This window comes from Semicossyphus pulcher, unplaced genomic scaffold (genome assembly GCF_022749685.1).
Source record: "Semicossyphus pulcher isolate SPU_LCO1_2020_fin unplaced genomic scaffold, fSemPul1.0.p SCAF_7, whole genome shotgun sequence".
Taxonomy (NCBI): domain Eukaryota; kingdom Metazoa; phylum Chordata; class Actinopteri; order Labriformes; family Labridae; genus Semicossyphus; species Semicossyphus pulcher.
The window spans coordinates 30,376,938-30,392,188 of NW_027211748.1; the positions used below are offsets into that span (position 1 = coordinate 30,376,938).

At 39.2% G+C, this 15,251-nt stretch overlaps 1 protein-coding gene across 3 annotated transcripts; it reads left to right on the plus strand.

Moving 5' to 3' along the window:
- Positions 1-8,783: 8,783 nt before the first annotated feature.
- LOC138611678 (transcriptional regulator Myc-2-like) lies at positions 8,784-11,827 on the plus strand. Of its 3 annotated transcripts, none has more exons than XM_069684863.1 (3): positions 8,784-8,927; positions 9,995-10,636; positions 11,019-11,827. In XM_069684863.1, exons 2-3 carry the CDS (start codon positions 10,003-10,005, stop codon positions 11,582-11,584), a joined length of 1,200 nt encoding a protein of 399 aa, XP_069540964.1. In that variant the 5' UTR covers positions 8,784-8,927; positions 9,995-10,002; the 3' UTR covers positions 11,585-11,827. The 3 variants fall into 3 exon arrangements, with proteins under 3 accessions (XP_069540964.1, XP_069540963.1, XP_069540965.1); XM_069684862.1 differs by having other exon boundaries at positions 8,784-8,922; XM_069684864.1 differs by having other exon boundaries at positions 8,784-8,922; positions 11,022-11,827.
- Positions 11,828-15,251: the final 3,424 nt, after the last annotated feature.

Genomic DNA, 15,251 nt, shown 5'->3' on the forward strand with positions numbered 1-15,251 from the left:
TCACTGTGGGAAGGAGAAGAATACTTAATCTTTGGCTCTGGAACTAAACTGATTGTAACAGGTAAGAACAAACATTCATAACTTCAGTTTTTTTGTTTTATTATTTTCTGTGTTTCAGTCTTTACATGTTGTTGTTGTTTTCATATTTAGCAGACAATTCAGCCACACAGCTGTGATAACATTAAAAAGGTTCATGATCCCTTAAAATATCGATTTAAATTTAAATTCACATCTAAAGTTATTCTACATTTCTGCACTGGATGAACCTGAGTTTAAAAGAAAAGGTTTCATCACAATCAGAAATACTTTATTAATCCCCACTTTGTTACAGTCGCTCTGACACAGAGACAGCAAAGGGAAATATATGGCATAGAATAGAAGTCAGAAAAATGTCCAACATGTGCATTCTATATACAAAACAATAAGAGACAAAGATGAAATGCTGAGAAGTGGATCTACGGGGATTTAAATATGAATGCCAGAATTAAATAGAATTGGCAGAATAAAGTTAAATACAAAAAAAGATGCAAAAGAGTTAAATACATAAGAGTTATTTACCAATGAACAGTATAAGGCAGTGTGTAAAGTTAATATATATAATGTTACAAATAAACTGTGTTTGATCATCTCAGTAACTCAGCTTGTTTTGTGAAAACAAGATTATGTATGAAATTACAAACTTTGAAATCTATCAGTTTATTATATTTTTAAAACCATATAACTTTAAATATTTAATCATGTTTAATCATTAAAATGAACCTCATGACAATTGTGTCTCATATGATCGTGCATGCGTCTTTAAGTGGAAGATTTATTGATATAATTAGCCAGAAAGATATTTAATATAATATTACTATACTTTTACTGTTAATGTATTCCAATGTGTATTTTATTATTTAATTAACAGGATGATGTTTAACGGCTCAAACAGAAACATGTTTGTATCTTAAATATATAGAACAGTAAATATATGTTGGATAGTAAATTAGATTTTATATTAGTTCTTACACACATTAGATTCTTTAACAATACATACAATATTATATTTATTATATATTATTATAATATTTGGTTCTTCTGCTCTGGGATCAATAATATTTTATCTTATATAATATCTGTATTTTTTATTATTTGACATCCAAACTTTCATTGAAGTTTTGAGTCTAAATTTTGAATTGTGATGAAAAACACTTTTAACTTATTGTTTTATTGATTTGATTCTTCAACAATGAGAGTAAATTACATGATCATAAATCTATAATAAGTTATACATAATGTCATTAAAATGCTGATTGTAGTTAGTGTGAATGTAAATAACTTATTTAGGGCAGCTTCACTACCTGCTCGTCTGAAGCAGCACACACACACACACACACACACACACACACACACACACACACACACACACACATACAAAATACAGCACTAAGTTCAGCGCATAAACTGTGTTCACCTGCATATCAAACAGTTATCTGCTGATGTCATTATACAGGTAACACATACACATGAAACACAATTGTCATTGTCATTATTACAATATGAACAGCTCGTTATATAAACTCTAACATGTACTCAACTATAAGCACTGAAAAAAACTGATTCTGAATCATTTTTAATAAAAATACAATAAATAAATTAACATGAGAAGTTCAGATTTATTAAAGACAGACAGGAACAAAATAACAATATAACACAATCAGCTAATATACCTTTATACAATATAAAATACTTTGTATTAATGTTAATGTAATTGATAATATAAGTTACATTTTTAATATTTAGGTAAAATCAAATTAGAATTTTGATGACATGATGTATGACTTATAAATCAATACAACAATAAGGGAAAAGTGTTTTGTATTAAAAAAAAAATTACAATTTTGGCACAAATCACGATAAGATTGGTCCTGTCAAATAATAATAAAAAACATTATGATATAATATAATATTGTATGTAATATGTTTTGTTAAAAATGTAAGTGTCACATTTAATACATAATATATATCAACATATACTATCCAACATATGTTTACTTTCATTTTCAAGATTTGTGTTTGTTAATATATAAATATATGTGTGTATGAGCAATGTTACAACATTGTGTTAAAGACATAGAAAAATATAAAATGGAATAAATTAGTTATAGGTATTAAATTGAGTATCTTTCTGGCTAATTGTAATCATAAAAATCTTCCATTAAATGTATAAAATACTATGAAAAAAATTGTTTTACATTATTCAAACATTATTTATTAAATATTCTATAAATCATCTTTAAGATGTATGCTCTTCAAAATATATATATTAACTGAAATATGTTAAATTAGCAATTACAGTTTATTTGTAACATTATCAATATTAAATCTTTTCTTTTAAACTCAGGTTTATCCAATGCAGAAATAAAGAGTAACTCTGGATGTGAAGTGAAATTTCAACCTCTTTTTAGGGATTACGATCCTTTTTAAGCTATGCAAAAATTATCAAGTAATTTAAAGAAAAGTGAAGTTGAACTGAAGAAATCAATGTTTGTTCTTACCTGTTACAATAAGTTTAGTTCCAGAGCCATAGATGAAGTAGTTTCTTCCCACAGTGAAACAGACTGATACAAAAACCTGTGTGCTGCTCAAAGTGTCTGCTGACATGAACGAGTCCAAATGATGAAGCAGGATCATATTTCAGCTCTGTGATGTGTTGTGGAGTAGCAAACCTTTAATCGAACCTGTAAGGTTGCATCTTTACCACCTATCTGAGATCTGAGATCTTTTTAGCCTTTTATTCAGGGTTTGATTTTACCACTCCACTAACCCATCAGTCTGGGGGTGGTAAGGAGTGTCCCTAAGACTTGTAATCTCTAAAAAGCTACACACCTGGTTTAAGGTCTGGGGTACAAAAGCACTACCTTGGTCAGTCTCTATCTCTCGAGAAAAAACCCAACCTGGAAAAAAGCTACAAGAGGCCCTCACAGTTATTTGCCTCAAAGGGAAAGCTTCGACTACCAGTATGTGCCTATTGCCTTAGACCTCTTTAAGGGCCCTACAACGCCATGACAATCCTACAAAATGGAACATAAGTTGTTGGCATGATATGGCCTTCTTTCCTGGATCTGCAAATAAGACCTGCCTGCCATCAAGCAATCACCAACTCATACAAAAACCCTGCAGACAGTCAGACAGACACCCTTCCGGATCGTTGTGGCATACATGGTTTGTCTATTTGGCTCACATCCAGCTTTAGCCTGCCATGTGACAAGTGGATACTGCTGTTAGTGTGCTCGACATCAACACAGCTGATACAGTCACTGAACTTCCCTTCTCCTTGTTTGTGTTGTTGAAGGCATATAAGGATTTTTTTCATGCAAAACATCTGAAAATAATATAGCTCACTATGCAATTTATGGAACTATCTGGAAAACCGAAAAAATCTATGCTCAAGCTTTGTCAGCGAGTGAAATTCTAGTCATATTGTATTGATATTTTTGCATGTAGCAGTACTGGCTATACCTGGCTTGTGAGCTCATTCAGTGTTAATCATACATTTATTTTGTTGTCTGCCAGAGTATGAGAGTCAAGATTGTTTTAGCTTTTCTCCAGAGAGATTGAAGAGCGGTTATTTTAAGTGACGCATTTCATGCCAGTCCCCAGGTGCAGGCTTCAAGTCCACTACTTCTATAAAGTCTGATAAATAAACAACTGCGGTTAGCCACAAGCACAAAAAGAATCTCACTCTGTGGGAAACATGATGGTAACTAGCTCATTCAGGGGAAGACCCTCGCTCCCCTCCAGCACCAACCTCTCATCCAAATATGGTCACTTCTGGCTCCAGAAATCCAACATGAAAGCGGCCATATCCTGAACTCGAGGCTTAAGGTATGCAGTCGAGAAACCAAGAAGTGGCCATGTCCATTACTTACAATCTATGAGTGAAACATGTGAACCTGGGCTGTGGTTTACTGCTCTCTTCCTGTTACTAACTCATCTGTTGGTTTTTGTTCAGGCTGCTCGCATCTTTTCTCACTGTGGGGAGAAACCTTTCAAACAGGAGCAGTAGTATGAGGCTGAATGAGAGAGTGTAACGTTCTGGAGCTGCAACTCACAGACGTTCTGTTTATTCACAGCTGAGAAATCATCTTTCTGAGGATGATTGTAGTTTTTATCTATTTTACCACTTTTTTTGTGAATTTCTAGAATCAGTCTGAATGTTTCTGTGTCTTTCTTCTGGTACCAGAGTACAAAGAAACTATCACACTGGTCGATGCCACAGCTGAAGGAGACATTTTCACCCTCTCTCCTGGTCAGTGTTAAATCCTCCTGAATCAGCTCTGCTGCCGTGGCAAGCAGCGCTGTGGAGAAAGAGACAGACAGGTGAAGGTTGGCGTTTGATACAGGTAGAGTCTGTGGGCTCCTGATTGGCTGGAAACACTCACCTGAACACAGACAGCACAGGGCAGCAGCTGGGAGGAGACGCATCTTGTGCAGCGGTGTTTCCTCTGGGGAACCTGAGGAGAAGTGGCGCTCTGATGCTGCTGAGGCCGAACGAGGACGAGCTGTGAGATCAGACGAGGGTCACGTGGTTTCTAACCTCTAGGACCTCAGAACTCCCATCAGCCCCTGCGGCGGACAGATAAGGCCGCTGCTGCTGACTGACGGCTCGGCTGAAGCTGTCGTGTGGTTTTCAGCTGAGTTGAAGGTTTTAAGGGAGACGAGGAGCAACAGGCAGCACACAGTCAGCATAAAGATAATAATATTAATAACAATAATTTTATTTTTTTTGGTATGAAAAAAGTTAATTCAGTGTTTTCTATAAAACAACAGCACAACAACTATTTAAAAAAGCAAACAATAAAAATAATCGGTTATTTTTGAGGTTCAGCTAAAAACGACTGGACAAACGTTTTTATTTTATTTTACAATCACAGTTTTAAAAACAAAATTTGGCAAAACTATTGTAAAAGATGGAAAGTTTTAACACCTGTGATGAAAATGCAAAAGTAAAAATACACAAAACTTCTTATGTGTGATTTTTTGCCTTTAACATCCTCTTAAGTTTCTGTTTCTAAGGTTAATAGGTTAATAATTAATGTTTATGGAACATAAAACCTTTTATCACACATGTATTCGTTTTTTAAAACTTTAGGATGTACAATATTTATTGCTTTGAATAAAAAACATAAGATTCCACTTCCGCTTGCAATATATCTATATAACTGTATAAATACATATTTGTTCTTTTAACATACATTTTTTCATCATTTAAATGTTATTTTGGCAAGATAAGTATTTAGGACATTAAGTTAAATCATTTTAACAATCTAATATGTTTTAACATATTATATGTTCCATGTTTTACTTTGTACTGTATATATATGAATATTTTGTTGCTGTTAAAATATTAAAAGTATACTTCGAAAATGTTTACATTTTTTAATATCTGTTTGAAAAGATTTTTCCAACAAAATTTCAATAATTTCTCAGTTGTTGGGAGACATTCATTTACAATGAACTGCACATATTCTCATATTAATTTATAAATAATAATTAATTGTAATTTGTGTGATACAAAATAAAAACAGCAAACTGCAGCTTGTTTGGGAAAACTAAGTATTTATTTATGGTTATTAATCAACAATTTTAACAGGTGCATATGAAACAGCCATTTCCATTTTTATTTTTTTATTTATATATTTATAATTTATTTAATCTTTCGAACTGACAAAGTTAACTCTCTCCTATTTATTTAGTACTTGGTGCTATCTTTAAAGATATACATATAATATAACAAATGATCGTTTTGTTGTTGTCTTTAGTTGTCAGCTCATACAGTGTATAAGACTGTACTTCTGTTCTGTGCTGTTGTGAAGAATAAAACTTTCACACTGCTGCCCCCTAGTGGCTGTAACAACACACTGCGTCACTACTGATGGTAACTTCCGGTTTGATATTCCTCTTTCAGCCAGAACGAAGAACCCTTAAAGGAGAAGTTTGGTATTTTTAAATCTGGGCCTTATATAATTTGGGAACTATTTTTAAAGAAAATATGATCTTTGTAGGGATCATTTCTGTAATGTTATCTGATACCTGGGGTAACAATCTGAGCCTGTCAGCGGGCAAAAACAGGCACATTTTAATGGGCGTACTTTGACACATTTGCCCCTGGGGATTATGTTTCAGCCATTGTAGCCAAATCACGGCTACAGAGGCCATCTTCTGGACCCATTCCAAATGTTTTTGTTCCTATGAGTCATTTCGACACCCAAATTTGAAAAAAAAAATAAGGCCCAGGTTTAAAAATACCAAACTTCTCCTTTAAGTTTCCATGTATTGTGAGTAACTGTACTGGAGTAGAATAACATGGTCCTTGTTTGTCAGGCAACAGTCCCTGTGTACCACCTTTACCAGTCATACAGTCTCCAAGGGGGAAAAAAGGGTCATGACAGGAGAAGCTGGAAAGCAGAGCGTCTCCCACGAGGGGAGATGAAGGTATCAGGGGGGTTGCAGGGGGTTCCCTGTAAGGTCCCCACATACCACGTTTACCAATACTTACACAAACAGACAGAAGGAAATAAAAGCTCATAATGGGAGACGGGGGAAAGCAGACATTCTCCCCGAGAGCCTTCTCTGAGGTTAAACACTTAGAAAGACTCTACTTGACAAGAACCATGATGTTAGAAGGGCATGGTCCCAACTAGGGGAGGTAAGTTGGAACATGGTCCCAGAAAGCCTGAGAGATAAACACTTAAGGGGGGGAAAGGGGGACAAACAAAGTGTCTCCCCAACAAGGAAAGAGCCTTCTCTGGAGATAAACATGTACAAAGGCCCTGTCTGAGAAAAACCTTGACAGGAGAAAGACATGGTCCCCACTAGGACGAGCGAGAACATGTTCCCTGTAAGGCGGTTAAGTGAAATGTTGGTGCCCATAAGCCTGGTAAACTCTTAAAGAAGGAAAGGGGGGCAAACAGAGTGTTTGACCAAGAAGGAGAGAGTCATAGAAAGATCTACAAAGGTTGAAAGAGCAGCAGATCATGATTATCATTAGCCAGGTAATGGTCCCCCATAAGGTCCCTGTATACCACCTTTATCAGTACTTTTACAGAATCAGAGGAAAAATTTGGTAATGATGGGAGAAGGGGGAAAGTAGGGGGCCTCCCCTGAGGGAGAAAGCTTTCTTTTCGGATAAACACTTGGAAACACCCTGCCTGAGAAGAAACATTACAGGAGAGGGACACGGTCCCCACTAGGTCATGTAAACAGGAACATTGTCCCCATTTGGTGGTATGTAGGACTTTGGTCCCCATAAGCCTGGTTGATAAACAATTAAAGGGGGAAAGGGACATTTTGTTTGCAACTTCATATTTTTTATGTATCTTTTGATCATTTTTGGAGTTATTTTCACTTTAAGTTGGAGTGGAGATCGATTCAGCATTTTGTCGATAAGTAAATACTACTACAGCTGAAAAGTGCACAAAATATTTCTAATTGAGCTCCACCTCATCCAACTGCAACATAAAAATCCTGCTTCAGAGTAAAGATGAAAAAAATTAAACTTTTAATATTTTAAGTACATTTTCCTGATTATACCTTTATAGAATAGAATAATAGAAGGATGCTCTTGCTTTGTCGACTTCTACATAAGATCCTAAGAGAAAAGAAAACACCAGAAAAAAGAGCTGCTGATTGAAGGCAAGGCAAGGCAAGGCAAGGCAAGGCAAGGCAAGGCAAGTTTATTTATATAGCACATTTCAGCAACAAGACAATTCAAAGTGCTTTACATAGAACAACAAAGGCAAAGAAACACATCATACATTAAAAAGCAAAGTGAAGAAAAACAGCTAAAATACAAGCTAAAATTTAAAAATAAAATAAAATAAAATAAACAAGCAGTGATTCACTGCTGCCAACAGGGGGCAGCAGTGTCAACGTGGCAGCAGCTGGCACAGAGAGGTGATGACTTCAGACTTAAACTGGGAGACAGTTTGAAACAAATCAAACTCTAAATTTTAATTGTGTCTTTGTGTCCTGATCCTGGTTGAAACATCAGCCTGCTTTTCTGTCCCTGATGTAAATAACCCTTTAGAAGAGTCATGATCAAGTTAGCTTACACACACACACACACACACACACACACACACACACAGTATCATGTTTCAATAAAGTAACAGAAAATAACAGAAACAGGGGACTGAAAGACACTTATTACAGGAGGATAACTGTGGGTATAGAGGTTTAAACTTACATTTATGTTGTGCAATATTAGTTTAATGCTTAAATAATTTGGAAGATTGTTATTATCATTTTAGATTATTTATTTTTTAATGTTCTTGATTCATTTAAATTTTCTAATTGTACTTTTTTCTTTTTTGTATTTTTCTTTCTTTCTTTCTTTCTTTCTTTTTAACCTTTTTAAAATGTATTAATTATTTTGTTTTGTTTTTTTCAGGATTTAATCACTGAATCAGAGCTGAATTCCCGGAACTTAGTCCCCCTGCATCATTTACTGTTAGCACGGACCACCTTCTTCCATCCACATCCGCGGAATAAAACAGTTCCCAATTTAAAAAAGTCTTTTTGTCCGGTTTCATCGCAATTTTTCAGTAATAATGACTCACACTGAGAAGAAAATCGTTTGATTATTTTAAACATCGCTTGAAACGCGCTCATTAGTCGTTTTAATGTACTACGTAGCTCATATTTGGCGCCAAAATTGTCGTGTGCGGAGGAAGAAAAAAAGGCACAAGCAGGAGTATTAAATGTCTCGAGAGGAGCCGGCGCTGGTGATTCACGCTGAGAAGACATCACAGAGCACGACCGGCCGGACCGCTACATACTGCAGCGTTATAGATCGCCTGTGAAGATTTTACCGTCTCTCTGTGGAACACTTGGATTTTACTCAGATTTCTCTTCAAGTTTACTACAGGAGTCATAACGGTGAGGTAACGGTTCTTCGACTTTTCCAGCCCTGGTTATAGCAAATACAGTTATCTCATCAGCCTTAAAAATATGCCGAATTAGCTCTTGCACTTACCTTTAACCTTTGCCAAAACATTATTAGATAGCTGTTAGTTAAAGCTGTGATTTCTTGGTATAAAAATTGAATGCCTTATTTTGATAGTGGAGTCTGGTGGCTGGAAGTGTATCAGCAGAACACCAACACTTCACCTGTCAATTTGAGCAAGCCATGTTTTGACCCTTGAGCGTCACAGAATCTGATAGAATAATGACAGTATATTTAACATGATCACGCTTCTTTTGTAGTAATATTCGGAGGTTTTGTTGTTTGTGACGGTTTTCCTCTCAATGGGACACTGATGGGAGCTGTTCTTATTGGAGGTGTTCGGGGGGATCTTATATGCCGAATTGTCGGTTGTCCTCCACTGTTATTGACCCTTTGCTTTTAGTCGTGTTTTATAGCTTTAACCGTTAACTACAAACAATAGAACCCTTAATGTTGTTATTCTGGCATTAAGTTTTGTGAGACTACTGTACTGTTTTCTCCTAACCTTTTCTGGTGTCACAGAACCACTACCTGGTAACACCTGGATAAGGTAACGATACTTAAACATTAACACAGCTCTCAGGGGACTATTAGACGTGTTTTTAAGCGTTGTTTGTCTTCACAGTTTCCAGTTCAACTTAGTGTTTTTGATGGATTTCTACTTGTAGAATGAGCACATTTTTATTGTCTTTTTATGGAAAATAAAACATAGTTATACCTATATTTATATATATATATATATATATGTATAATTTATTTTTATTTATTTCTTATTTGTAAATATATACATATATTACCTATATTTTAGTTTTTATGCTAGTGTTATTCTGGCCAGTGATATTCTCTCAAATTGATCAACAGATTATATCTTTCCATGCTATCATATCGTTGTCCAGAGTATTGATGTAATCGTATCGAGAAAGCAGTTTTGATAATTCCCCCTAATGGAGGCTTTGCTCCGAGTGGGATCATCAAAGCCTAACCTCATGTTTCGTCTCCTCACAGGCAGCCTGATGCCGCCGGTTTTGAGCACGCCCAGCAGGAACTATGATTACGACTATGACACGATGCAACCCTACTTCCTGCTGGATGGCGAAGAGGAGGACTTCTACCTGCCCCCCCGCAGCCAGCTCCTCCCGGGCCCTGGTGAGGACATCTGGAAGAAGTTTGAGCTGCTGCCGACGCCCCCCCTGTCCCCAAGCCGGAGATCCTCGCTGTGCGACGTCCCACTGTCTGCCGCCGAACATCTGGAGGCGGTGTCCGACCTGCTGGATGAGGACTGCAACCCCTCCGCAGCCCTCCTCCAGTCCTTCATCATCCAGGACTGCATGTGGAGCAGCAGCTTCGCTGCCGCCACCAAGCTGGAGAGGGTGGTGTCTGAGAGGCTGGCCTCACTGCGGGCCCGCCAGGACTCCCCCACAGCAACCAGCACAGACAGAGCAGCAGCTGATCAGCAGGTGTGCGGCTCTCAGGTGAACACTGGTTACCTGCAGGACCTCCACGCAGCAGCGACAGTCTGTATCGACCCCTCTGAGGTGTTACCCTGCACCGCGCTGAGCGAGAAGAGCGAGGATGGAGCAGAGATGGTGGTGGCATCAGAACTGTGTCTGGACACTCCGCCTCTCAGCAGCAGTGACAGCGAATCAGGTTAGAGGCAGACTTTTATTTTGAAAAGTCACTGAAAATATTCAAGAATAATCAGAGTTTATTGAATCTTATTGTCACAGTTTTAGTAGTCAGGTAGACTCTTAATTTAAAGGGGCATTTCACCATTTTACATCTTTAAACCCAGTTTCTTTCCATCATAGTGCCACGCTGTGCAGGAAAGCATTCATATATTTGAGTTTGAATAATGCCTTTTAATGCCTTGCTGTAATCGCTGCGATGTAATTTTTGTTATTATGTGACTTTCAATTCAACACAGTATTTATGTCACACACGAAAACACAAACTAGCTGGTTGAGACCAACAAATCCTGTGTTCTGTGAGGTGAAATGCAATAACTAAATATCTCTTTATTTTTCCCCAGAAGAAGAGGAGCAAGAAGAAGAGGAGGAGGAGCAGGAGGAGGAAGAGGAGATCGATGTGGTGACGGTGGACGGGAGATCTCGGCGGTCTGACCCCAGCAGCAGACCGAACCCCTCCCCGCTGGTCCTCAAACGCTCTCACATCAACATCCATCAGCACAACTACGCCGCCCAGCAGCCCTCAGAGACCCCCCAGCAGCCTGCGGTCAAACGGTTAAAGTCCCAAAGCATCTGCACGGCGCCCAGGCAGAGCGGCGGCCGCAGGTGCTGGAGCCCTCGGTCGGACGGAGAGGACGGCGAGGACGGCGAGGACAAACGCAGGACTCACAACGTGCTGGAGAGGCAGCGCAGGAACGAGCTGAAGATGAGCTTCCTGGCTCTGAGGGACGAGGTCCCGGCGCTGGCGAACAATGACAAAGCGGCCAAGGTGGCGATCCTGAAAAAGGCGACGGAGTTCATCGCGGAGATCAGAGAGGACGAGAGGAGGCTGCTGATGATGAAGGACGAGCTGAGGAAGAGGAGCAGAGAGCTGAGACACAGACTGAGGCAGCTCAGGACTCTACAGTAACAGGACCGCAGCTAACACCTTTTATATACGACGCCACAAAAGAAGGACTCATCCAAACATAGGAACTACAAGGACCATAATGCACTGCCCAGTATGCTTTATAATCTGTCTCTGACAGACTGTGTGTTTGTATTTATTTGAGTTTATTAAAAACTTTTATTCAGAACAAATATAGAGACTGATGGTCTGACTGACAGCAGATCATGTCATCAAAATGATTCTTTACAGCATGAATTAGTTATAGTTGTGTATATTTTATATATATTTATATTCCGTCTTTGCTGATTATTTAAAAATACATCAGAAACTTTGCAAACTCTTCAAAATAAAAGCCCTTCATGCATTGTAGGTCCTGCAAACATAAGACAGGTGATTCACCTGTTTCCTCACATTTATGGTCTCTATTCTCATGCCGTTGCTTCTGCCAGCTTTCCAAACCACAAAAGAAATGAAGAGGATGTTAGCCTCGCTCTCAGCGTTTAAATTGACTCAAGCTGACCTTTGACCTTTGAGTTTAATAGGCCGTGTCCCAATCCAGGGGCTGCAGCCTTCGAGCCGTGTTTTGAAGGCCGATTGCGTCACAGAAGCGCGTCGAAGGCTGTCGCAATTCGAAGGCTCCTTCCGATGCGGACGACAAATCCGTCGTCATTTTCCCCGGGCCGTGAAGGATCCATCGGGTGCATCCTTCACAGCCCCAGGTATCCAGAGATTCGTTGTGCGCCGATTCAAACGAGATGGCGGACTCTGAAGCGGCTGAGGAATACACTCAACATGTAAATGTTTTTGTTTACACATGTTTGAATAAACGAAAGGGCCCTTGAAACAAAGTATCTTTAAAATAACAGGTTAAGTTACTCTACCTTAGCTTTGCTAACTAGTTAGCCTACTACCTGTTGCTAGACAACAGGATCTGTGTTTGGTGATGCAAGGATAAGGGTGGGATAAGCTGGTGTCGCAAACAGGAAATCCTCTGTAGACCAGACCGTCTCATCATCCCAGTGGAGGAGTTGAGGTAAAACTGGAGGCGAGAGAGACGCCTGGAAAACGGAAACAATCAGGTGTTGTTGGATAAATTTCATCCACAGAAGCCTGAGCGCTCCTGTCAGCAGGTTCTAAGCCCTGGGTCTGGACTCACAGGTGAGTCATCAGACTGCACACGGAGGGTTCAATCCTCCAACCAGGAAAACAAGCTCATGTTTGGTTTCTCAGACTGAACTAAAAAACAGGTGATAGTGAATTAGGCTTAAGATGCACAAGAACAAAGTAAAACACAACCGCTCCAACAGGAACGTCTCAAAGTCTCAGCTGCCCCCCCAACGTTTGGCCAGGGAGTGAATCTAAATATTCTCCTAGTTCAAATAAAAACTGTGATCGTTCAGCCAGGCGTGAGTGTGTTTCTGGTAAATTCAAGACATTCGCAAGAAATTGTTCATAAAAAAGTAAAGAGGAAATGTGATGAGTCACAGTGACTCTCTGCTGAGTCATGCAGATGGTCCAGGACGGTCAGCGATGAGCGAGGACTGAAGGATTTCCTGTTTCTGCTGTCACCAAGTTTCCTTCCAAGATCAGCGAGCAGAGTCTGAGAAAAGGAATGCAGGAGAGATGACAGGTGTCCCGGACTCCCAGGAGTCCAACAGGAGGTGAGAGACGCAGACTCCCTCATTAGACCTTGATTTGTAAAAAATGCATGCAGCACTTTTTGATGAGAAACAAAATATTCTTTTGATCCCATTATAATTGTGCCATAAAGTTTGTTTCATTCAATCACCAAAAAAAAGTTTCCAGTTTAAAAAATAGGCGTAAAAAATAGAATATAATGTGAAATAATGCCTGTTTGTGTTTGTACAGTGTGCAACTAATTTGCCGTGCATCTCCTAAAACAACTTTAACATTCACTTCAAACCCACATGCACACATGTGCTCACATATAAATATAATTAAAGGTTTTAATTTAGAGCATTCAGAGCGTTCAGACTCTGAGATGACCTTCTTAGAAATTATTGCACATTATAAAAATAGTATTGCAGCATATTAACCGCTTAGTTTTGAGTGAAGTGCTCAGTAAACGTCACCAAAGCCAACATGGCCGTCACCTTGGCAACACAGACCGTATAATAAATGGATGTAGCCCTCGTGACGTCACCAATTTGTCTGTGATTTAACAGCCGCCATGTTTGTTTTCTGGCTTAACATAACTGCTCTTCTCATCACTTTGGCCCGCTGTCTTCTCTGCGGGAAAAACCAACAACCATCCTGAAACCACGCATGTCTACCGCTGAACGAGTTAACAAGCTACTAACTAGTGCTAACATGTAATAAAATAAAGAGTGTATAAACAGTGTGTGAGACGTGTTGGACGGTCTCTTCGTCCAATAAAGCGCACACACAGATTATCTGTCTGATATTTACATGAACAAATCTCCAAAAGGCTCCAACAGCACAAACACGGCCCAGAGGTTACGTTCAGTGGCTGAGTTAGCTGTGGGGACACCTAGCAGACAGCTAGCAGCTCCCAGCTGTCACTCAAAGAGGCCACGCCCCTAATGCTGCATCACTTTAAGCCTTAATATAATGTAAAGTGAGCTGTATAAAGATTCTCCCCGTACAGTTGTCCTGAAGAGAGAAATGAGCTATAGAGACCCAAACTGTTTTTTGTACCAGGCTGTAAACATGTTTATTTCTGCTGTAAAGTTTAACATGGGGCTCTATGGGGACTGACTCACTGCTGGAGACAGCCTCAAGTGGACACCAGAGGAACTGCAGGTGATTTGTCCAAGGTTTAAAAAACATGAGCAAGATCAGTCATTAACGCTCTTAGCTCCTGATTAGCCATCAAAAAGAGTCCTTACCACTGAAGGAGAGAGAGAAACACTTTCAGTTAAAGGTCACGATGACCTTAAAACATCCGCGTCTCTAACTGAGCCTGAACATTAAAAAAAAAATGTTTTTGTCTGCTCTTGTATTGTGAGATTTGACAGCTCCGTCAGAAGGTGAAGATAACTCAAAATATCTCACTGAGGTACAAATCTGTACTCCCCCCACCCCTCACTGAGCCCCCATGGGACACCATGACGGTATCCCCCTTTGGCACCCTCCACCCTCCTGCCCCGCTCTCAGGGTTTCCCAAGCATCGACTTCCTCCCACGCCGAGCGGAAAGAGACATTTGTGTCTGCAGACCACGAGAGGAGCAGCTGCCGACCGCGGAGCAGCAGAGCGGCACTTTCCAGACACGTGGTGTGTTCAGTGACACCAAGGACTTTCTGCTGCTGCGGTGAGAGCGGGCAGAGGTCGAAATGTGTGGAGATTTTTTTGTACTTTTAACTTGAAATGTTGCACGTATTTTGTATTTTCTATTTGTGTTTTTATATTTTGATCTGTAAATTTGTAATGATTTGTAAACTTGTAATCTCCCTCTTTATGCTGCCAGCCTGAGAATACGCACATAAGTTAGCATTATTGCTAACTCCGGCTTGTTAACATACTTATTGGTGTTATTGGCTCTGTCCCTAGCAGGTAAACAAATAGATACATATTAAGAGGAAGAGGAGGAAGAAAGAGTTTCTCGTAACTGTAAAAGTAAAACAGTTAACTCGACGTTTCAGTTTGCAGATAAAAACTTTTGTTAAATGTTTGAAAATAATAAAAATAGAACTCGTTCACTCCTTT